The 24,311-nt window shown below is 48.6% G+C and overlaps 2 protein-coding genes across 3 annotated transcripts in view; both read right to left on the minus strand.

Moving 5' to 3' along the window:
• ARMC8 (armadillo repeat containing 8) overlaps nucleotides 1–24,311 on the minus strand; it is an 862,269-nt gene that overhangs the window by 257,201 nt on the left and 580,757 nt on the right. The gene's annotated exons all lie outside the window — the stretch shown is intronic.
• The window catches only part of CLDN18 (claudin 18), a 38,402-nt gene that overhangs the window by 10,433 nt on the left and 3,658 nt on the right, over nucleotides 1–24,311 (minus strand). Inside the window, exon 1 of one of the 2 annotated variants that reach the window (XM_017346667.4) lies at nucleotides 14,222–14,558. The exons of the other annotated variant lie outside the window; for it this stretch is intronic. Within the exon in view, the coding sequence (XP_017202156.2) occupies nucleotides 14,222–14,441 (220 nt within the window). The 5' untranslated portion in view covers nucleotides 14,442–14,558. Of the gene's footprint in view, nucleotides 1–14,221; nucleotides 14,559–24,311 lie in introns of those variants that run through there. 2 annotated transcript variants of the gene reach the window in all.

Here is a 24,311-nt window from a genome sequence, read left to right on the forward strand (position 1 = left end):
TACACTAGTGTTTTTCAAACTTTAAAACAGGGGCCAGCGCTGTGGTACAGCGGGTTAACGCCCTGGCCTGAGGTGCTGACATCCCATGTGAGCACCTGTTCTAGTCCTGGCTGCTCCTCTGCCAATCCAGCTCTCTGCTGTGTCCTGGAAAGCAGTGGAAGATGGCCCAGGTGCTTGGAGGAAGCTCCTGGCTCCTGGCTTCAGATCAGTGCAGCTCCGGCTGTTGCGGCCATCTGGGAAGTGAACCAATGGATGAAAGACCTCTCTCTTTCTGCCTCTCCTCTCTCTGTGTAACTCTGACTTTCAAATAAATAAATAAGTAAATAAAAGAAAAAAACTTTAAAACAATTTAATTTCAAATCTGTCAAAAATTGATGCCCTGGAGAAAATTAAAAAAAAAAATCACACACTTGATTGTTATAGACATGTCAAATTCTTAGAAAAGTGTAGAAATGTCTATCGCTAACTTTGGTAGCAGAACTGTTCAGAAGGATAAGAGGCAGCTCATGGGCCAGCGGAGTCCTCAGGCCACACTCTGAGCAGCATGATTGACCCTGATCTTTAGGCCACAACCCCACACCTTGTGCCTTGACCACAGTCACTGAATCCAGCATGGGTCCCCAACTCAAACTGGGCAGCTGAGACCCTTATGGAGAAGGCTTGTACTCTGATACTGACAGCATCAGGTCAGCCTCTCTCCAGGGGCTGAGAGTGTGAGAGGCAGTCCTGGGAATCCATGACTCTCACCAGCTGGAGAAAGCTGGGGAGCCCCGTCCAGTGGTGAGCAGTCCAAGGGGAGGTGGGGGACAGTGTTTGAGCTCCTTGGGCCAGCTATTCCTGGAGCCCAGATACATTCTGTCCTTGGGTTCCAGCAGCTACCCCAGCATCATCATTAAAAAACAAGCTCTTGGGCCGGCGCCGCGGCTCACTAGGCTAATCCTCCGCCTAGCGGCGCCGGCACACCGGGTTCTAGTCCCGGTCGGGGCACCAGATTCTGTCCCGGTTGCCCCTCTTCCAGGCCAGCCCTCTGCTGTGGCCAGGGAGTGCAGTGGAGGATGGCCCAGGTGCTTGGGCCCTGCACCCCATGGGAGACCAGGAAAAGCACCTGGCTCCTGGCTCCTGCCATCGGATCAGCGCGGTGCGCCGGCCGCAGCGCGCCGGCCGCGGCGGCCATTGGAGGGTGAACCAACGGCAAAGGAAGACCTTTCTCTCTGTCTCTCTCTCTCTCACTGTCCACTCTGCCTGTCAAAAACAAACAAACAAAAAAAAAACAAAAAACAAAAAAACAAAAAAACAAGCTCTTACCCATTTGAGGTAATTGAGGTTGTGGTTCTGTTACTTGGAGTCAAGTAGTTCTCACGTGTGCAGTATGTAGAAATGCTAACCTCTCAAGCCTGAGTGTGGGTGCAGAGTTTCCATCCTTCTGGGGTGCAAGGGCATGGCCAGAGCCTTGCTATAGCCCCTTGCAGATGTGAGGGACATCTGGCAGTGTGGTGTCAGAGCAGGTGGAAAGGCCAGCATTTTTCTTTTGCTTGAAATAGCTGAACACTTTTCTAATTTTTTTTTTTGACAGGCAGAGTGGACAGTGAGAGAGAGAGAGACAGAGAGAAAGGTCTTCCTTTTCTGTTGGTTCACCCTCCAATGGCTGCTGTGGCCGGCGCACTGTGCTGATCCGAAAGCAGGAGCCAGCTACTTCTCCTGGTCTCCCATGCAGGTGCAGGGCCCAAGCACTTGGGCCATCCTCCACTGCACTCCCCAGCCACAGCAGAGAGCTGGCCTGGAAGAGGGGCAACCGGGACAGAATCCGGCGCCCCGACCGGGACTAGAACCCGATGTGCCGGTGCCGCTAGGTGGAGGATTAGCCTATTGAGCCACGGCGCCAGCCTGAACACTTTTCTAATTCTATGAGCAATAAGCGCTCACTGCAAAACCTTCAGAACCCATAGAAAACCATAAACAGGGGAAAAGCCCCAGCAACTCATTATCTCCACCTGAGGCAGTAACCACCCTTTCACATTTGGTGAGCAGTTTTTCAGGAAGACGTTTTTTTAAAAAAGGGCAGAAGCAAAACCTTAGTGGGGATTTCACAGCCCCTAGAGAACAAGCCAGGAACTTGCTAGACATGCAAATGGGTGAAAATCTTGCAAAGTTCTAACAACAAGGGTTGTGGGATCCTTGCAAAGGAGTTGTCCCTCCTACCCTCAAGAGGACAAGATAATAATGTCCAGACAAAACCACAATTTGAGAATGGAAAAGAAGAGAAATACTTAATATTTTTCCCCTTGAAGGTGATCATGGGGGGATCTGCTTAAACTGCTAGAGGCAAAAGTGTCAGAGGAGCTCTAAGCAAAACAGAAAGCTCTGTCCTGCCCTGCTTGCTATAGCCCCCTGCTACTTTGGATTAATGGCTATTGGGTAGGGGCTTTTCAGACATCAAAAAATTAGGCAATCCACATACAAAACTCAGCAATGTGGATAATATAATTTCCTTTTTATAGTTGAAGAAATTGAGGGTCAGAAGTGAAGTATCTGCTAAGGACACATACCAAGGGAAAGGCAAAATTGGGTCAGACCCAGAACTGTCTCCTAGCACATTGTTTTGAGGTCCAATGCCCTGGAAAAGCAGGTGGAGGTCTGGCTGCCGCCCAGGCCCAGGGATCTGGAGGGAAGCTCCTTACACAGTGACTCCTCCAAGCTTGGAGACCTAGACATAAGATGTCAGCCCCTGAAATGAATGCCCACAACGTACAAAGGAGCATTCTCGGAAAATAATGTGAAGGAAAACTTGTCCTGGGAGATGATTTGGAAACATGACTCTCAAGAGAACTTCCACCCATCCCCATGGAAGATTTCCATCTCAAATAACCGCCGGCATCAGCGGAGCTGCCAGCTCACCCTCGTGGATTCACGCCTGCGGGTGCTGCTATCCTCACAGCCATAAATTAACATATTCTTGAACTCAGTTGTTCATTTGTCAAGTATTGCAGAGCCCAGGACCTCTGCCCAGCCCTTTGCCCAAGACTGCAGGAAGTACAAAATCTCTTGAGAAATAATCTCTGCTTTCAAGTGGTTGACAGTCTGGAAAGACTGCATTTTTTCCAGGAATCCTGAACTGCAAATTTCTTTCCACCTTGGGGGTACTGTGGCTGAGTTAATAATTTGTGATAGGGGCCAGCACTGTGGCATAGTGGGTAAAGCCGCCTCTTGCAGTGCCGGCATCCCCTGTGGGTGCTGGTTCAAGTTCTGGCTGCTCCACTTCTCATTCAGCTCTCTGCTATGGCCAGGGAAAGCAGTGGAAGATGGCTCAAGATGGCTCAAGTGCTGGGGCCCCTGCACCTGTGTGGGAGACCTGGAAGACACTCCTGGCTCTTGACTTCAGATGGGTGCAGCTCTGGCCATTGCAGCCATTTGGAGAGTGAACCGGATGGAAGACCTCTCTCTTTCTCTGCCTCTCCTTCTCTCTCTGTGTAACTCTTTCAAATAAATAAATAGATCTTTAAAAAAAAATACTTCGTGATAGTGGCATAGTGGCTAATGGTGTGCTTCTAGGCCTATTTTTTAAAAAAGATTTATTTATTTATTTGGAAGATTTACAGAGAGAAAGGTCTTCCATCCACTGGTTCACTCCCCAGATGGCTGCAATGGCTGGAGCTGTGCCAATCTGAAGCCAGGAACCAGGAGCTTCTTCCAGTTCTCCCATGTGGATGCAGGGGCCCAAGCACTTGGGCCACCTTCTACTGCTTTCCCAGGACATAGCAGAGAACTGCATCAGAAGTGGGGCAGCCAGGACTCGAACTGGAGCCCATATGGGATGCTGGCATTGTGGGTGGCAGCTTTACCTGCTATTCCACAGTGCCAGCCCCTTATAGGCCTTTTTAACACACACAGTTTAACTATGAGTTACACCTGTGGTTCTGCAGACACCCAGAGGACACTTGTGGGGCAGCCTTTGCCTTCAGGAAGTTTTGTTAAGGCTGTGCTGGTTCTGGATGTCATGGCCAGAACACTGGACAGATGAGAAAACAGAAGGGAACTTCCATGTTCTTTCCACCGGCTTCTTACAAACCTCATTACAAATCTTTTTACAAACCTTCTTACAAACCTGCCTGTGAACCCGCTAGAGGTTTTGAAAACTGCTCTAGGTCTTATTTGTATTTTAAGCCTGAAGCTAGCCAGAGAATAAAATCTTTTGTCTCTTTGAGAAGCATCTGGTTAAAATGCAAACACAATAAAGCAACTAACCAAACCATAAGAATTAACCAAGTAAATTAAACATGACAATAGGTCTGCTCTGATTTCATCATCATTTAAAAAAAATCATCTATTATTTTTCACTTTATGTTTCTGTGTGGGAGCAAACTGTTGAAATCCATACTTAATGTATACTAAGCTGATCTTCTGTATATTAAGATAATCGAAAATGAATCTTGATGTGAATGGAAGGGGAGAGGGAGTGGGAAAGGGGAGGGTTGTGGGTGGGAGGGACGGTATGGGGGGGAAGCCATTGTAATCCATAAGTCGTACTTTGGAAATTTATGTGCATTAATATGCATTAAATAAAAGTTTAAAAAAATGCAAACACAATAAAGCAACTAACCAAACCATAAGAATTAACCAAGTAGGATTTTAAGATGTCCCTTTCTCGTTCCATGAAAAGTTACACTCATGACCCTCAGCGAAGGATGAGGTCGTTGACTCCCTTTAGGGTGGTTCTAATGTTTGTCATGTGTGTGCTATGACTGTGGCTGAGGTCTGTGGCCTTTCCTGCCATCGCTGTCTCAGGCACCACGTGATGCTGGCAGGTGGGCCGCTAAAGCAGTGAGGCCTTGCCTGACTTGGAAAGTTGCTGCCAGTATGCCACAGCAGCCCCCTGGTGGCAGGGGTCCAAGCACTTGGGCCATCTTCTGCTGCCTTCCCAGGTGCGTTAGCAGGGAGCTGGATCGGAAGCAGAGCAGCTGGGACTCAAAGTGGCACCCCTATGGGATGCTGGTATTGCAAGTGGCAACTCATCCCAGTGCACCACACCAGCCTCCTGGGCAGTTTTTGCCTCGGGCTCTCAGATGCTCTCTTGCCTCTCCTGGGTCAGGTTTGCATGGTGCAGTCTGGCTTCTTTCTTGCTGTCATGTGACTTCTGGGTTTCTGCCATACCCTGACTCCGCTTTGAACCAGGGGTCCACCCTGACCCTGAGCTCCTTTTTATTTTTTTAGCACCTCCTTTCAGCTTGCACCACCCCTTTCTTTTAGCCTATAGCTGGGAAAGATAAAACAGTGTGTGTGTGTGTGTGTGTGCGTGTGTGGTCTTCTGAGAGTAGGAAATGTGAGGGGGCAGGTGTCAAGCAGTGATAGAAAATACTCCCCATGACTCCTTGCTAGAAACACCCTATGAGTACTAATTGCCAAGGGGCTGCACGCTGGTGATCTGAGCTTCCTTTTTTTTTTGACAGGCAGCGTGGACAGTGAGAGAGAGAGACAGAGAGAAAGGTCTTCCTTTGCCGTTGGTTCAGCCTACAATGGCCGCTGCAGCCGACGCGCTGCGGCCGGCGCACCATGCTGATCCGATCTGAAGGCAGGAGCCAGGTGCTTCTCCTGGTCTCCCATGGGGTACAGGGCCCAAGCACTTGGGTCATCCTCCACTGCACTCCCGGGCCACAGCAGAGAGCTGGACTGGAAGAGGAGCAACCTGGACAGAATCCGGCGCCCCGACCGGGACTAGAACCCGGTGTGCCAGCGCCGCCGGCGGAGGATTAGCCTATTGAGCCATGGCGCTGGCCATGAGCTTCCTTTTGAGTTGAGAGATTTTGCTAACTGGCATCCGCCTCCTCCTGCACAGATAGCTAAGCAGAGAACCGCCTTCCCACCCCTCACCCCAAACAGGCAGGTTTCTCTTTTCGCCATTCTGTCTCCTGTTCAATGCTCTGATTAAGAGGTCTGGGCTTATCAACTGATAACAGGTGAGTCAGTGGCTCTATAGCCTGATTCCCTGCACCAGAGGTGTGCCGCAGCATTCCTCCCAGTGAATAATGAGGTGTTATCAGACCCGAGGGGCGGGCAGGATTCAGGGCTGGAAGAAGCAAATACAAAAAAGGGAACTCAGTGTTCTCTCCCTATTGCAAAATACCTTATTCCCCCAAAGGAGCTGCGGACTGACAGGTGAGGAGCCTTCCCGTGTGGTTCTCAAAGCCCCCAAACCCCTCGCACCTGTGCGCCACCTGGGGCAGCTTTTCAAGAAACAGGAAAGTTTTGGCCTCTGAGATTTTTCATCTGGATGTTCAGTAATTCAAGGAGTAAGATGAGAGAACTTCCCTATAAAAGGCGTTAGGAGGAGGTGCGCAGATGAGGAATTGAGAGAGGAGAGAGCTCCCAGGGATTGATGCCACTGGGTTGATGAGACTGTAACTCACTAGCAGTCAAAGGCCTGGGCAGGGGTCTCCGTGGGGCAGGGGGATGGGAGGGAAACATCTCCAGGCGGAGCCTGGCCTCCAGCTGAAGGCAGGAAAAGCTGGTGGAGGGGTCCAGAGGCAGGGAGGGTGAGGCCCAACAGGGAAAAGCTTCTTTAAAGAAGTTGCAAGAGACTTGATTCTCTTGAGATGCGAGGGACCCGGCAGGGAGGGGCTGTGCAGCTCCTGAAATCCTACAGGAGAGTGTGATGCCAGCAGTGTGTTGTTAGGGAGTCATCTGACCTCACTGCGGCTGAGCTTTCTGGAGGGGACAGAGAAATCTCCCATAGAGAGATGCTTTGAGGATCAGGCTCCATACAGACGAGTTTTCTCCCCTCCCCTGGCCCATCCCACACAACCTTGGCTTGCCCTGCCTGGAGGCACCCCTGAGTCCTCCCACAAGGCAATAAAACACGGGTGAGGATTTGAGACTCCTGTGGGTGCAGGATTGCGATGGGCAAGAGAGGAAGAAGGTTTGGGGAGAGGAGGAAGAGGAAGGCCTGGGCCTGATGGCACTGAGGAAGGAGGGGAGACCAGAAAAGAGAGAAGCAAGGTCTGGCCAGCACTGGAGCTGGAGAGGTGCTGATGGTGAGGCCGCGGGGGAAGCTTCGCATCTGCACTGCCCTTCCCTCTCGCCTCTGCTGTGGTGTGAATGTGTACGTTCACGTTGAAGCTTAAAGCTCAGTGCAGCCATGCTAAGAGGTGGGGTCTTGAAGAACTGATTAGGTCACATGATTGGTTTAGGGTGGAGGGGGTCTGTATCTTTTCCTCTCTGTCAAAGAGGACCCAGTGGTGGTCCCCTCTACCCCGTGGGGATGCAGCCAGAGGCACCGTCTTTGACGAGAGCACGCTTCAGCAGACACTGGCTGCTGGTGCCCTGGGCCTGGACTTCCCAGCCTCTAGGATGGCGAGAAATACTTATATTGCTTACAAATGACCCAGCCTAAGGTGTTTTTGTCAGAGCAGTAGGAACTGACCCAGGCGATCTCCAAGGTGGGACCCAGCGACGTCACCCTGATGATGTGTCTTTCTCCAAGAACTGGTGCACCGCTGAGCAGGACACCCCAGGGCACGGCACTGGGAGGTGACCACGCCACCAAACAGCAAGTGCCACAGCCACATGCTGAGTGTGGGGTCCGAGCCCTGAGCCTGAGCTTTGCCCACTGAGAAACAGGCACGAAGCCTCGTCTCATCCCCGAGTTCCAGATTCTGCTGGGCTTTGCAGACTCGCAGTCAGTTCCATGTATTGTCTGTACACCATGTAGGACAACACATACATGCTGAGACCTTTCTACACCCTCACACAGGCATGCTTGTGCTGAAGCATTTTCCCTTTCCACAAGAAAGCAAGCACCTGGACTGAAAACCAAGAGGTTCCCCTGGATCTTGTTTTAATTTTATAACTAACTTATAACTGCTTCACCTCCCGGGTCAGTTTCTTCCAGTGTAAACTGGGGAAAGATAAGTTGGTTTCATGAGATTGTGAGCACTTGGCTCAACACAGAAACACTCCATCAGTATCAAGAGGGCAGCTCCTCTAGAAAGGAAACTTTAGTCTCATTTTTTCCCTTATGGATTTGTTTCTTTAAGATTTTGGGGAACTATTCTCTAGTTAAATGTGGCTTTGTTAAAAGCCTTAATTCGAGTGTGTGTAAATATGATTGATAGGTTGATGAAAAATTCCCTAACTCTCCCAGTGGCTTTTGTTCTTGAGGTAGGAAGGGGTGTGGGTGGGGGGTGAGAGTGTAGCTAGTCATATGGAAAAAAAATCAAGGCCCTCAGTGCCTGCAGAGGGGCTGAGAAATAGTGCAGTGATCAGAACACAAGGGAGGTAGGTGCGAGAAAGGAAAAAAAAAAAAAAGATTTGAATCTTCGGATATTTGCTTCCATAAAAGGTGCTTGATTTTCGAGAAGAAAAAACATGTGGAAGAGCCAGTGTCTGAATTGTTCAAGAGCTTTGGGGGGTACAGACACATTTCCCCAAGGCCAAGGTCCAGATCTTGTGAACGCATTGCAGACCACATACACACAAGTGCCTGTTGTGAGACATCTCAGAGACGGGGAACGTAAGAGCAAGGGATGGAGGTGGCCAGCCCAGGCCTTTGGTTCCAGCTCACATGCCCCTGAACATGGGGCCTGCCACTGTACCAAATGCAGCCCAGCGGTTTGCAGATACATGAGAGAAAACCTGACTCGACTGTGGTATCATCATGGAGCCAGGCACACCTGTTTGCTGGGTCTTTGCCTCCTCTCCACCCTGCCCATGGGTGCCCTCTGCTCTGCTCTCCCACTACCTCGAGAGAGGAGAAATTGGAGTAATGTGCAAGTCACCCACTCTTTAGACTTGCTGGCCCTAGCTGTGCACAGTTAGCGATATTGCTCTGTGTGGATCAGTGTGTGATGTAGCCTCCGCTTCCCTCTAGCTCAAGTCCAGACTGCTGCCTTCAATCCCACGGCAGCCATTCCTAGCTGGGAAAGAAACAGGGCTTGGGCAGGGGCAGAGGACACAGGCTTGGAAGTCTTTCAGCCTGGTGTCCACATCCTGCTCCTTCCATCTTCCCTCCAGGGACTTGGGACAAGTTATCCTTGTCCCCCCCCCCAGCCTCAGTTTCTGTCTTTAAAAACAAAGCTAACACATAGAAGCATTCCCTTGCAGGGCTGTGAAGATTAAATTGGAGAGTCCTTGTGTCATCCAATAAGTAATGGCTCTCTTTCTCTTTGGGCGCTGTCCCCAGAGCCGTGCATTGACTGTGCCCCAGAACGAGAGGCCGTCTTGGACCATCAGTCACACAGAGCTGTAAAAAGTCTTGATACCGCCACCATCTACTCATTAGCTTATCTGTAGGTTATAGGATGCAGCCTCTTGAATTGAATTAAGTTATTCTATGGTCATAAGGTGGAAATAGAATGATACGGTCTTTGTCAGAAGGATGACACGTTAAGTGGAATTCTGCAAGCCAAGAGCTTGTACTTGGGAGGAATTTAATACCCGGGAGTTATCCTTCTGACTGTTGGCTCAAGTAGTCTAGGTATGTGCAGCATGCCTTTCCGTGGCCACTCTAAGGCACTCACTCCTCTCTGCTGGAGGGCGGTACTTCTAGGCTCTCTCTGCAGCCTTCCTCTTTAACCAGGAGTTTCACCCAGCAACTCCGCTGCAGGTCCCTCTTCCCAAGCCCTTGTCACACTCAAGGAAATGCTCTCAGCAGCTATTGCTGCTAACTCGTCCTCTCCAGGCATCGGGGCCTGGCTGGTCAGTGTTACTCCTCCAGCTGCACCAGGGGCCCCCTAAGTGTCCCTGTGCCATGCTGCCACTTCTCCCTCCCGTTTGCTCCACTTCTGTACGTTGCTGCATTCAGCTTTTGAGTTTGCCTCCTAGTTCCGGCCCATTCCTTACTCCAGTTGGCCAAATCTAAGTCACCCAACACACATTTGTATTTCAAATGCCAGTTTATAGTGTAGCCACACCTACTGCCCGAGGACTGGCTGCTCCTAAACCCATTCTGTCCTCCAATGGCCACAACTGCCAGTAATTTAAAGCATCTTCTTTTGTGCAGACTCAAACCTGGGACGTTTTCTCCCTGGTTTTCAGTAGAATCCTTCACCCAGGCATGCAGGGCTGGGGAACGCCATTGTGGTGGCTACTGGAAACTGTCCCCTGGTTCCCATGCTGGCTCAGCCCAGAATTTTTTTTAAAAGTCTTCATTTCTTTTTTTTTTTTTTTTTTTATTGGAGGAGGGAAGGAGCAGGAGGAGAGAGAGAGAGAAGAGAGAGAGATCGCTTCCAAATGCCAGCAATGTTCAAGACTGGGCCAGGCTGAAGCTGGGAGCTGGGAACCCAGTCTAGGTCTCCCATGTGGGTGGAGGTACCCGGCCACTTGAGCCATCACCTGCTGTGCGCATTAGCAAGAAGCTGGAGTTGGGAGTGGAGCCAAGACTGGAACCCAGGCACTCTGATAGGAGACACAGGTGTCTCCAGCAACCTCCTAACCACTGGGCCAAGTGTGCGGCCACTAGATTGCCCTTTCACAGCATAGCTGGGAGATGGCACCCAGAAGCAATGCTACTCCCAGGCGCCAATTGCCCATGACTTTGTGGCCAGCAGTGAGCAATGTGGGAGAGGCAAGGCAGGCGTGTCGGCGTCCTCGGCTGCAGCTTACGACAGACAAGAGTCCTAGAGGCTCCGCTGCAGGTCCTGACACTCACGGTCACAGTTCATGAGATGTGAGGGGACAGTCCTTCCTGCCAGCTCCCTGTGCCCTAAAGCTCTCCTCAGAGAGCTCGGCATCTCTCCCTGGGTGGGTCTGAGACATCTCAGGGGTCCCTGACATGGAATCAAAGCACCCAGCTCTCCCTAATCTCTTTCCTCCTCCCCGCCTTCCTTGTCTCCCTTCTTCCCTCTCTCTCTACCCCACTTTCCCTTTCTTTTTTCCTCCTTACTTTTTGGAACTGCTTTTCTCTCATGATCATATTCCATCCCTCTGCCGTTAAGTGCAGGAACATTTTACAACACAGATGCTCACCTCAAACCCCACCGCCTTCTGCTTCCAGGCGTCTCCCACCAAAATGCCCAGCTTCTGAAACCGCGTGCTGTGGATCTTGTATCAGACCACCTTCTACACATGGAGGGATTCCAGATACCTGTCTGAATGGGAGTCCCTGGTGTGTGTCTTTGGCATTCTTCCTGGTTTTCAGTATTTGGTCTCAAAGGTATTCATTATTTCCAGCAGGATTGACACTAGCATGGTGGGAACGGTGCAGCCAGGCAGGGACTGTCAAGAGGCAGCAGGAGCTCACTTAGTATGTCCTACATCTCCCAGCTCCCTGGGCCATGTGGCGAGGGCTGGCCAGTGCACTCTGAGTGGGAGGGACATGTGTCACCTCCAGGAAGGTGCAGTGAAGAGCCGTGGTGCCTTCTTTAAGCTTTTCTCCTCCTACTCCGGCCACTTTGAAGAGTGTAGCACCAAGGAGGCTGCTCCTCCCACTGTGGGCTTCAGTGGGCAGGAAGCAGACTTCTGTGGGGTTAGGCCCTGGGATGTTTGTGTTTGTCAGCTGAAGCAGGTGACAGTAACTCCTCTGGTTAATAAAGGCCCTGAAACTCTAATTCCTGTTACATATTAGGCATGAAAAGATATTTGTGGACTACACGGTTGGATGAGCAAACGAATCAATTTCAGGCAGGGGAAGAACAAGATCTTTTTTCTACCTAGAGCCATGATGGCAAAAATTTAGTGCAAAGGCGATCTACTGTCTGGAGGGTGGGGGTGGGACCCTTGACTTGTTTTAGTTCACATGGCTTGAATACACACTTAAGACAGAATATTCTTTGTTTCTATTTAGTTTATCAACCATTGGCTGAATATTCACTCTCCCAGCTCTTATGCTGGGAACCGGGTTAGCTATTGTGACCGCGCTGGTGGGAACTGAGTATCACTGGAACAGCTAAAGTTCAGATGAGACAGAACTCCCTAGTAACCCCACCCTCATTCCCCCCCTCACTCTTCCCACTGTTTAACCCCTTTCCTCCTGGCACTCCACACACCTGTGTCCTAGCCCCACGCCGCCACATGGTAGTTTTGCTTTGATAGTGATGCACACGCCTGTCCCCTCCCCTGGGCTTTGCAGCTGCAGACAAGGCCAGTCTTGTGCTGAGTGCCCCTTGTAGGTATGCGGCCAGGCTTCTCAGACTTGTGAGCCATGCACAAAGTTCAAGCAAACATGCTACTGCTGTGAGTGCTCTGGGTTTGGTACAGACATTTGTGGAGGCTTATCCAATTTGCGGGTGTGAGGAGGCTTTGGGGGAAGATTTGCAGAGAGGGTGGTTGATTGATAAAGGCCCTGAACCTCTGGTTCCTGTTGCTCAGTAGGCATGAAAAGAAATTTGTGGGATTTATGGCAGGATGAATAAATGGATCTGTCTGAAACAGGGGCTTTGGGAACAGCGGTGTCCAAGACCAAGCCCAGAACATAGTACGAGGAGAGGCAAAGACCTTGGAGGGGAAAGAGGCCTGGTAAGAGGCAGGTGAGGGAAGCCGCAGGGTGCTGTGTGCCCCTGGTTAAGCAGTGAGTGGGGAGTCATGGCCGGGGGTATTTGGGTTTTGAAGTACCTAGGGAGATGCACTAGGAACTGGTGACTGGAAGACTCCCCCCGACTCCATGCCACTGTCAAAGGAGCAAACAGAGGTAAAGGAGAGAAACCAGATGGAGAAAGGTTCAGAGTGGGGCGTGGTGGAAACACATGGTCTTAATTTGGCTGTCGGTGACCCAGAGAGGACAGAACTTGACAATGACAAGATCAAGGGAAGATTTTTGCAGGGGATTAGGACATCAGCATAAATCAGCAGAGGAGGTGACAGGGGTCAGAAGGAGAGTGGCTGACCACCAGGGCCCTGTCCAAGACAGGATGGCGCAGGGCCTTCGGATGGCTGGTGGGGTGGGGCGGTGGATCTTGCTCTGTGAAGCAGAGCTATCAAGGGTGACAGGAGAGATTCCGAGAGGGGCTGTGAGGGTGCGATCCCTTAGTAGAAGAGCAGGGACAAGTTAGAGAGTGCAGGCAATGGGGTTTGGCCATTTAGGAGAGTGGGATATTGGGGTCCCCAAGTGTGGCAACTGATCCATCGTGATCCAGAGACGGACACCGTGTGTGCGTGGGACCCTGGGAAGTGGTCCTGAGAATCCTCATCCTCTGGGCTCCCTCTCCTCTGGTAGGCTTTACCTCCCTCACTTCCCTACGTGGGTCTTGGCGTGGAGTCAGGATGTCTGTTGGTCCCACAATGAGGGACTTTGCAAAATGGAATAAATAACCCCATTCTCTGACTCTGATACTTATCTTCTACTTCCTTCTGAAAAAGGAAGATGAATGAGTTGAGTCACTTTTCACAATTTCAAGGACTCCGCAGCCTCTTGACAATTTCTTGCAAATGTGTTTTGCAAATTCCTATTTGCGAGGCATTTGCTTCAGAGAGGCAGAATCTAGCATCCTTCTTCTTTTGATACCACACTCCCATCTTGCTCACCCCTCAGAGCCTCTGATTGCTTGATAGATTATTTTCATTTTTTGGTTTTAAGGAAACCACAATAAACAGCAGGCAGGTAGGCTGTGCTATTTTAAACAATTATCTGGATTCAAAGGCAGGGGTTTAACTTATTTCATCTTCTAGGGTGACAGGATGTCACATTTGTAATTATATTTGTATTATGACATTATTATAATGTTGTAATTACAGCTGTGTAATTATATTCCAACACACAGAGGACAGCAGACCTTTTCAACAAAAATAGAGAAAAAGGATCTTTATAATTTAACAGCCATGTGATTTCTTTTTGGCACCTACAGAGACTCCAACTTTTCAAAGAGCAAATTTAATTGCATCAAAATGAAATGAAATTAGCTCCCAATAAACTTTTCCAGCTATAAAAAAAAAATGCACCCCTCCCCTTACCCCCAGGTGTGTGGAGGGAAGTTCAAGTCACACACCACGCAGAGATGCACACAAGGGATTTTCTCCTTGAGAAACATGGTATTAGGAGCGTGCCCCGCGCTGTGGACCCATTCTCCCTCCCACCCCGCCTGCCTCCTTCCTGGCAATGCCTGGCGCTTGGGTTCGCCTTCTCTGATTTCTCGCCTGCGGGACTTTTGCTCTTTTTGACAAGGCGCCAACCTCTCCTGTTATTCACACCTTTGATTCCGCATCGGAGCTGCCAGGGTCACGCCCAGAGGCAGGAGCGCAGCCCAGGCCCTTCCTGCGTGCTCGCCCGGTCCTGCCCCAGGGCGCGCCCGGTGCCTACCTGGGAGGCCCAGGATGGTGAAGTAGGGCCGGCACTCGGTGAACCCGGAGCTCTGCCTCACGCAGCTCCTCCAGAGCCCTTCGTACTGGAACACGGAGGTGACAGGGTTGTCGTACAGGTCCTGGGTGCTCCACGTGTCCATGCCCGTGGCGGCGATGCAGCCCGCCAGCCCCAGGGCGGCCAGGAGGAAGCCCACCACTTGGTACGCGGTGGTGGACATGGCCTCAGCCGCCCTGCAGCCGCCAAGGTGTGCGCCCGGCGCGCCCGAGGGGAGCGCGGCTAATCAGACAGTTTGCCTTGGCTTCGGGTGTTTGCTCACAATGTTTTCCTTAGATAGTTCAGTTTCACTCGTGGTTCAAGGGCATTATTTTTTCATTTGTCAGGGAAGCGGCCCCAAGAGGCACTTGTCCTCTGGTTGGTGCTGCGCCGCCTGGGTGGGCAGAAGGGCGCCTCCCTCCAGGCCGGCCCAGCTCCACCCATCGCCTCCCTGAGCGCGCACCACCATCCTGGGGAAAGGGTGCCGGTTCCACCACTGCCGGGGTCATCACGAGAGACCCATGCCCAGACACGTGCAGGGGCAGGCAAGGATGTCTCCATGTTGGAAAACAGGAAGCAACTCCTAGAGTTACACTGCTCTTGGTCCACAGGCATTGGAACTGGAGTGAGAAGGAGCCAGGGATCCCATGGACCTCCATCTCACACCCTGACACGTGCCATGGGGCCACGTGCCACAGGGCCACATGAGGATCATGTGGCAGACACAGGAGGTTCCAGGAAGGCCAGAGGAGGGAACTTCCTTTTTCTCCAAGGCTTTGTAAAAGCTCCTCTGTCTTGTGTTAAATTCATGCCTATGTGTTTCCAGTTTTAGATTTTGTTCCACTAATCTGTTCACCCTGATGCCAAAGCACCATGTTAATGACCAAGCTTGAACATTTGGGTGAGATGCGGGCTTTTGGCCTGGTGAGTAAGAGGCTGGTTGCTGGACACCCGCCTTCCCCCTGGGAGTGCCTGCCTTTGAATCCCAGCTCCTGCTCCTCACTCCCAGCTAATCACAGCACAGACCCTGATGGCTCCCACCATGCGGGAGACCTTGATGGAGCTTCCACCTTGCACCTCCCAGCATCGGCACAGCCCAGCCCCAGCCCCAGCCCCAGCGATAGAGGGCATCAGGAGAGTGTACAAGTAGATGGGAGTCTCTCTCTCTCTCTCTCTCTCTCTCTCTCTCTCTCTCTCTCTCTCTCTCCCTTTTATAAATACATAAACAAATGAAGTCTCCCTGAAGATCTGGCAGAGCTAGCCCACCACGTCATCGTGCCTTGCTCCTGACACTGCCACCGACACCCTGTGTGCTGGGGGATTCGAGCCATCTCCCAAGCCCTGGGAGGTCCCAGTGTCTTCATCTGGGACGCGTGGTGACTCCACGGCAGCACTTCAGAGCCCTCCCAGAGTCCCCGCACTATCAGCACCCACACGTTGCAGGAAGCTGTCACCGCAGTCGGCAGATCATGGTAAAGCGAGGCATGGCTGTGGAGATCAGGTGCTGTGTTTTTGTCTTGCCAGCTCCATTTCGGGAGAGAATTGATGGATCTGCTGCTTCCTGAGGGTCGTGTGTGTCTGGCTTCTGAATCCAGAGCCACTTCAATTAGACCTTCTCAAATCTGTATGTGCAGGTGCTGAAACACACACCTACCCCCCACCCCTGCCCTACATGCTCACTACGATCTCTCAGCACTGCGCGTTCTCCAGGAAATGAGCCGTGCGCCCGTACATTTCAATGTTATCTGGGCTGCACCCAGCCAGTGCTGCTACACCTTTATTCTCAGCAAACACAGAAGGCAAATAGGCAAGGCCTCCCCCTGACTTGGATGGAGGCAGCACTCCCCTTGACTGCCCACCGTACGTTAGATTCTGTGATTATTTTCGTGGAGAATGGAGCACGGGCTAGAAATCCCGACACAAGGCCGGAAGCAACCGTTGGAAGACCCCAGGTGCCATAGTGTTGATGCCTGTGCATCCCCTGAGTAGAGCTAAAGGCTGAGTCTATCTGAAAGGTGGGAGGCACTGAAGAAGTGGCGCTGCTCCCTGCTGGTGGACAGGAATTGACTGTTAGATGGGACAGTGTTGTTGAAAGGATTCAGGAATGATTCTGCCACTGTTTCTCCAGACAGAGCACATCTTACTCTTGTTTCAACTGAGAGGCACTTTTTTTGTTTTTTAATTTCTTAAAGAACTCCATCAGTTTGGCTTTTAACTCTTCAGTTTTTTTTTTTTTTTGACAAATTTAGACAGTGTGAGAGAGAGAGACAGAGAGAAAGGTCTTTCTTCCGTTGGTTCACCCCCCAAATGGCTGCCACGGCCAGCACTGCGCTGAAACGAAGCCAGGAGCCAGGTGCTTCCTCCTGGTCTCCCATGCGGGTGCAGGTGCCCAAGCACTTGGGCCATCCTCCACTGCCTTCCTGGGCCACAGTAGAGAGCTGGACTGGAAGAGGAGCAACCGGGACTAGAACTCGGCGCCCATGTGGGATGCTGGTGCCGTGGCACCGCAGGTGGAGGATTAACCAAGTAAGCCAAGGGGCTGGCCCCTAACTCTTCAGTTAATGATGTTTATCTAACACCCCCTTGTACTTCGGTTAGAATGCCAACAATATAATAGATTGAGAATACAAAAATAAAAGAATAGGTTGTTTTGAGTCTGTTCTCACAACAGTTTCATCACCCACTTCTTGCAAATTTTTTTAATGCAAAATTTCAAACGAGAGAAGAAAAGTATTTAGGTGATAATGAATTTTTCCTTTCTTGGTTGAAATGGTGACAGTGTCTTTAATCTTAAGTTCATATTCAAGGATAAGCTAAAATTATTCATCTAGGGAGAACACCGAATGAGGGGAGAGAAATTGCATGTCTGTACACTTCTTGTTGTACAACAAAGACTGACGTGTTCACCTGGAAGATGTGAGTTTTCACTTCCGGGTGAGTTTCCTGCCCACTCTGAAATGTGTGGGCCACTACTTTAGTTGTCTCTGGCAGGGAATGAAGAGGATCCCCAGAGGAAAAGCCAACTTCCTTGTTCGTGGCAACAGGCCTTATTGAGATATATCAAATAGAGCCCTTTGGGCCAGTCCTGCTCTCACTCTGCTTGACAGCAGTAGGGCTGAACTTTGTTTAATCAGCTACAAAATGGAGCAAACATTTTTTTTGCTGTCTTCCTAGGAGAAATCTCTACATTCAGGTTTGCACATGGCTCAGAAAGTGTCACTTCAGATGGTAAGTTTCCAGGAGCTTATGACTTTTTAGGAATACGAGTATGATATGAGTATGATTATTTATGATAATTAGGCAAGATGGTGACCCAAATGCCAATTATAAAATATTATAGCTAGAAATTATGGAGGAAGATGATTAGTATACAAACAGAAAAAATCATTGACACATCTATTAGTTTTTTTTCTTTCAAAGTATTACTACATTATACACTCTTAATTTCTGACTCTGCCTTCTGGTGTTCATAATAGAAAATTTCAATGATTACTTAGTCATAGTCATAGTCATTTAGTCTTACTTCTAAATCCTACCTAAAACATTTGGCATACTTCTTCACCAGTTTCCTGCATATATTTTTACACGGTCAGGGAACTGTAGAGTCAGTTTTCTGTTCTACTCTTCTCACCCAATCGTATTCGTGTTATAAAAGCTCATGTAGCCATCATTTCACAGGACTGTGCTGTATTCTAGTACACAGAAGTGCTCTTATTCATCTACATGGTGTCTGTTTTTATCTAGTTACATGGTACCATCTCCTAGGTTTTTAATTTCTTGTAATAAAGGCATTGTTCTGACATTTTACACATATTTTGTTGTCAGTATTTCTAATTACTCTTTTAGGACAGGTTACTAGGAGTGGAATTAAACTGTCTAAGGTTGGGGAGTTTCGGGGCTGGCACTGTGGTGCAGTGGGTTAAAGCCCTGGCCTGAAGTGCCGGCAACCCATATGGGTGCCGGTTCTAGTCCCGGATGCTCCTCTTCCAATCCAGCTCTTTGCTATGGCCTGGGATAGCAGTGGAGGATGGCCCAAGTCCTTGGGCCCCTGCACCTGTGTGGGAGACCAGAAGAAGCTCCTGGCTCTTGGCTTCAGATTGGCGCAGCTCTGGCTGTTCCATCCAACTGGGGAGTGAACCAGCAGATGGAAGGCCTCTCTCTCTGTCTCTACCTCTCTCTGTAACTCTTTCAAATAAATAAAATAAATCTTTAAAAAAAATTGTAAAGTTTCAAAAAAATCTTTTTTTTTTTTTTTACATAGAACCACATTTCTTTCTATGAGCTTTATTCCTAACAGCTGTATTATAAAGATCTTATTTCACTTTAACTGAAAAGTGATCCCTGTTAAGTATAAGAGTGGGAATAAGAGAGGGAGGAGATGTACAATTTGGGACATGCTCAATCGGACTTGCCCCAAATGGTGGAGTTAGAAATGTGCCAGGGGATTCCAATACAATCCCATCAAGATTGCATGTACCAATGCCATCTCACTAGTCAAAGTGATCAATTTCAGTTCACAATTGATCACACTGATAGGTCTATGAGTCAAAGGGATCACACAAACAAGACTAGTGTCTGCAAATACCAACTGATAGAATCAAAAAGGGAGAGAATGATCCAACATGGGAAGCAGGATACACAGCAGACTCATAGAATGGCAGATGTCCTAAACAGCACTCTGGCCTCAGAATCAGCCCTTAAGGCACTCGGATCTGGCTGAAGAGCCCATGAGAGTATTTTAAGCATGGAAAGCCAAGACACTCTGGCAAAAAAACAAACAAACAAACAAAACAAAAAACAAAAAACAAAAAAACAAAACCTAAATGAAAGATCTCTGTGAGTGAGACCCCAGTAGAAAGAATGGGTCATCAAAGAAGGAGGTACCTTTCTCTGAAGGGAGGAGAGAACTTCCACTTTGACTATGACCTTGTTTAAATAAGATCGAAGTCAGCGAACTCAAGAGGCTTCCATAGCCTTGGCAACTCATGACTAGAGCCTAGGGAGATTTCTGACGCCATAAACAAGAGTGTCAAATTGTTAAGTCAACAACAGGAGTCACTGTGTACTTACTCCTCATGTAGGATCTCTGTCCTTAATGTGTTGTCCAATGTGAATTAATGCTATAACTATTACTCAAACAGTATTTTACACTTTATGTTCTGTGTGGGTGCAAACTGATGAAATCTTTACTTAATATATACTGAATCGATCTTCTGTATATAAAGATAATTGAAAATGAATCTTGATGTGAATGGAATGGGGGAGGGAGCGGGAGATGGAAGGGGTGTGGGTGGGAGGGAAGTTATGGGGGGGGAAAGCCATTGTAATCCATAAACTGTACTTTGGAAAATTATATTTACTAAATAAAAGTTTAAAAAAAATCTTATTTCACTACATCCTTATCTACACTGGGGATTTGTCAAGTTCTACTTGGTCATTGCTTTAACCTGCCTGCCTTTTGTCGCTCCCCCTCTTCGTGGAGGAACGACACAGGACCCTGCATTGTTCTTTTGTCTGCTCGGCCCTTCCCGGGTTTGCTGCTGGTTCTTCCCGGGTTGGCTACCGTCCTTCCACCTCCGTGGAAGGGCGGTTCCCCCTGCCACTTTCCCCACTTCTGCGGGGGAGTGGCACACCGCCGGCCGGCTCTCTCGGGGGCTGCTCAGGTGTTCCTTCAGATAGATGTTCCTCGTGCATGTTGTCTCTCTCCTCCTTTGTAGTCCTCTTCCACCAATCCCAACTCTGCTACCCACACGCCGAGTACGCTGCTCTCCTCCAATCAGGAGCAGGTCCTACAGTTTATTGGTTGAACTGGAGGCAGCTGTGTAGAAGCTGTTTCCTCCTCTCCCAGCGCCATATTGTGGGAGAGCAGATGCATAGAATAAGTCTTAATTCCAGTAACTTAGTCTAGTCCGAGTTGCTCCCAGTTGCTCCCCACAGCCTTTGATTCCTAATGAGTTTGAAACTGAAACCCAAATCTTTGTGAATTTTTAAAAAGTATTTTTCTTTTTGTGAATTGTCAGTTTGTGTTCTTTCCCCTTTATTTGCTAGTCTTAACACTTTTCCCATCAATCTATGTGGACTATTTATTTGTCAAGGATCCAAACACTTTTACATGCATTACTAAAAATCTTTTCTCATTTATTATTTGCTTTTTAATTTTGTTCATGGCTTATATGAGCTATTTCATTGTTAAGGCTCTTAAGACATAACTATAATAACTAAAAGCATACCTTCCCGTTATTCATTTGTCCTGTAATTTCATTTATGGTTTTAGAAAGTAAAATGTGGCCGGCGCTGTGGCTCAATAGGCTAATCCTCCGCCTTGCGGTGCCGGCACACCGGGTTCTAGTCCCGGTCAGGGCGCCGGATTCTGTCCCGGTTGCCCCTCTTGCAGGCCAGCTCTCTGCTGTGGCCAGGGAGTGCAGTGGAGGATGGCCCAAGTGCTTGGGCCCTGCACCCCATGGGAGACCAGGAGAAGCACCTGGCTCCTGGTTTCGGGGCAGCACGATGCGTCGGCCGCAGCACGCCGGCTGCGGTGGCCATTGGAGGGTGAACCAACGGCAAAGGAAGACCTTTCTCTCTGTCTCTCTCTCTCTTTCACTGTCCACTCTGCCTGTCAAAAATTAAAAAAAAAAAAAAAAGAAAGTAAAATGTGCTTGCCAGGGTGTGGCGCTTAAAACGTGCTCTGTAAATATTTCCCGAGTAGTGTCGCCAAGTGTACTTTCCTTTAGGCTTTCCGCCATTGTTTTTCTGCTTAGAGAATTATTTCCCACTTATGGATAAAATTATTTTAGAATAATTTTTTTAATTAGAAGGATTTTAAACATTTAATTAATATGGATTTATTTTGGTAAATGTGTTTTTGATGCTGTAATTCTGTTTTTCCTTCCAAAAAAGCCAATCAATAATTTCTGCAATGCTTACTGAATCATCTTCCACTTCCCCATTGCTTTGTAAAAGCTCCTCTGTCTTATTTATTTATTTTTTTGCAGCACCCTCTTATTGGTTGTAGGCAGGCTTTTTTTTTGACAGGTAGAGTTAGACGGTGAGAGAGAGAGACAGAGAGAAAGGTCTTCCTTCTGTTGGTTCACCCCCTAAATGGCTGCTACAGCCAACACGCTGCACCGATCCAAAGCCAGGAGCCAGGTGCTTTCTCCTGGTCTCGCATGCGGGTGCAGGGCCCAAGCACTTGGGCCATCCTCTACTGCCTTCCTGGGCCACAGCAGAGAGCTGGATTGGAAGAGGAACAGCCGGGACAGAACTGGCGCCCCAACTGGGACTAGAACCTGGGGTGCCAGCGCCGCAGGTGGAGGATTAGCCTAGTGAGCCGCGGCGCCGGCCTCCTCTGTCTTATTCTTATATTAAATTCACACACTTATCTTTCTAACTTCAGATTTTGTCCCATTAATTGGTTTTTCCATCCTTGTGTCAAAGCACAATTTTAATTAGCAAGCTTTGAAGTTTGGTTGACTATCTGGCAGAGTTAGGTCACCATTTCCATTCTCCTTCTTAAAAAAATAACTTTCCATGTGTCTCATCTGCCTCTTTCTTTTTTAATTTTTGAGATAACATACTTTTAATCTACATTGTAGTCAAAGGTTTAATGCTACGTTAAATAAAGAGTTCAACAAATTAAAAGTAAAAAGACCATAGTTCAGCAGGAATCTATCATCCGCCTCTTTTCGTAGACACACACTTCGTCAAGCTCCTGGAGGAAAACTCTTCCCTGGCTTCAGTCCATGAATTGTGTGGCTTTTCTGAAGGGGTTGCATTTACATATTTTTAATCAATGGGTTCAAAACTCATTGACACTCTGTCTCAGAACGTCTTTAATTCTGCTTCTACATTTTAAGGTGGAGCAGCGGAAGGCTTCGAGGGTCTACTTCTCCTCACCGCTCTCGCAATGGAGAAGAGCTCGGGCTCTGGAGAGTCGGCTGGGTTTGAGTCTTCACCCTGCCACTTACTACCACCGTGCTCAGTCTCTCTGTGCCTCAGTTTCCTCATCTGTGAAATGGAGATCACAGTACTTACATCATGAGGCTGTTGTGAAACTTGAAGTATGTATAGGTAATTCATTTCACTTTGTAAAGTTATTTAAATTATTGAAACTAATGCATGTTAATTTAGTTAAACAATGCCTGGTACAGAGGAGGGTCTTAGTTCTAATATTATTATTATGTATTAATTAGAGATGAATGCACAGTTTTATAATATTCCCATCTAGGAACTGCAGTATTTATTTCCATGTTAGTCTTCTATGAAATTTCTTAGGGTAGCTTTCATATTCATTTTGATTCTTGCCAAACAGTCAAGCATGTTATTCTTAAATAGTTAACATTTTTCATTGTGCTGTGTTGCCTGCCTTTTTCCCAGACAGAACAAATTTCTTTAAATTCTCTTGCCATGTATACTCTCATGTTACTGTGTCTTGTCCAAGGTGATGGTCTCTCTTTCTGGGAAGTCTTTCTGGGAAATGTGAGTTAGGTAACTCACATGGGTTGGTTTTAGTTCCATTCAGCTGCCACTTCTTTCTGGGAGCCTTGTCTTTCTTCAGAGTCTGCACCGTGCACCATCCGTGGCCTTTAATGTGCTTGTTGCTATGGTTCTCCCCCAGGGATGATTTTGCACCCAGAGGCCATTTGGCAATGTCAGCAGACATTTTTGGCTGTCACAGCTGGGTGTGGAGGCAGTGCTATTTCCATTTCATGGGTACAGGCCAAGGTGTCTACTAACTATCCCGCCGTGCACAATTCCCCACAAAAAGAATCGCACGGCCCCAAAGGTCAACAGCATTGAGGTTGAGAAGCTCTGTGCCGTTTACTGCACGTCTCTCTTTCTAGATTTATGAGCCCCTGGACATTCAATTGCCCGTATATGGACAGCCTGGGGCATAGTAGGCACTTCACAAATGTTTGTTGAATGAATTAGGTATTTCTTCTAATGCCACTCCTTCTGTGTTACTGTTTGTTTCCTATTCTGGCTGTGGGTGTGAGAGGACCAAAGGCCTTTGCTTTTCCTTCTTTGTGACCCTCAAGATGGAACCTTGTCTAAACCCAGCCAGTGTGGAAGAGGTTGGCCACTGGTTTGGGGTCTGTGAAGGGACTTTGCACCAATCCTAAGCCTAGGATTTCTCTGGAAGGCTTGGCTGTGCCTGGCTTCTTCTCTATAAGACCAAGAATTCTTAGGATCGTGTAACTTCTGAATGGAAATTTTAAAAATCAGTGCTTTCATTTCAATGGCAATGGAAACAAGCATGCTCATCTCCTCTGCTGGCCACTTAGGCTTTCTGTTCCTGCTGGTGCACCGGGGAACAGCCAGAGGACGCCCTCAACTGCTAGTGAATGAAGGGTGCACGGTAGCCCAAACAGGAAGCAGAGTAGGAGGGATTTCTCCCGCCCAGCGGTACTGGCTCACCAGGTTTCAGTGCTGTGCCCTGCCCATCCCCACATTAGCGTCATCTGCAAGCATTTCCCTGTCCTGTCCTTGTACCTACTTGATTGCAGCAATTATTCCTAGCAATAGATCGGTGGTAAAGAACTTTGTCCACTTCCAGACATTATTGGGTTAAAACAGCCACTAGCTCTGGATTTCAAGAGCTCACCACAACCTTTCCTTAAGGGAGCAAGGCTGGTGCAGAGAACTACCAAGTCACGAAGTCACAGGTGCCACAGGGCCACAGTGAGAGCTGACTGCTTGAGGGAGCTTGGGCGAAGCGTGAGATGTGAGGTCCTAAAGTGACTGACACCACGCTGCGAGACAAACGTGGATAGAGAACCCGTGCCAGTAATACTGCAGTCAGAACACAGAAGTAGGGGAGGCACAGAACCAGGCTTGAGGCTACATCTTTGTCCTGTTATCCCCCAGAGGGAAATTAACACTATCCCTCACACTAAATTTTCAATTTGGATTTACTCATTTTTTGTGTAATTTATATTAGATTTGCAAACATGTTTTTTTGTACGTGTGTAGTAGATATGCATAAAGAATTTAAATCTATTGAATATAGTAGAGTAGCCTTAAAATAAACATAATTTAAATCAACATTGAGGATGTA

Source organism: Oryctolagus cuniculus, chromosome 4, assembly GCF_051225735.1.
Source record: "Oryctolagus cuniculus isolate XC-2025 breed Fujian yellow rabbit chromosome 4, ASM5122573v1, whole genome shotgun sequence".
NCBI classification, from domain to species: Eukaryota; Metazoa; Chordata; class Mammalia; order Lagomorpha; family Leporidae; genus Oryctolagus; species Oryctolagus cuniculus.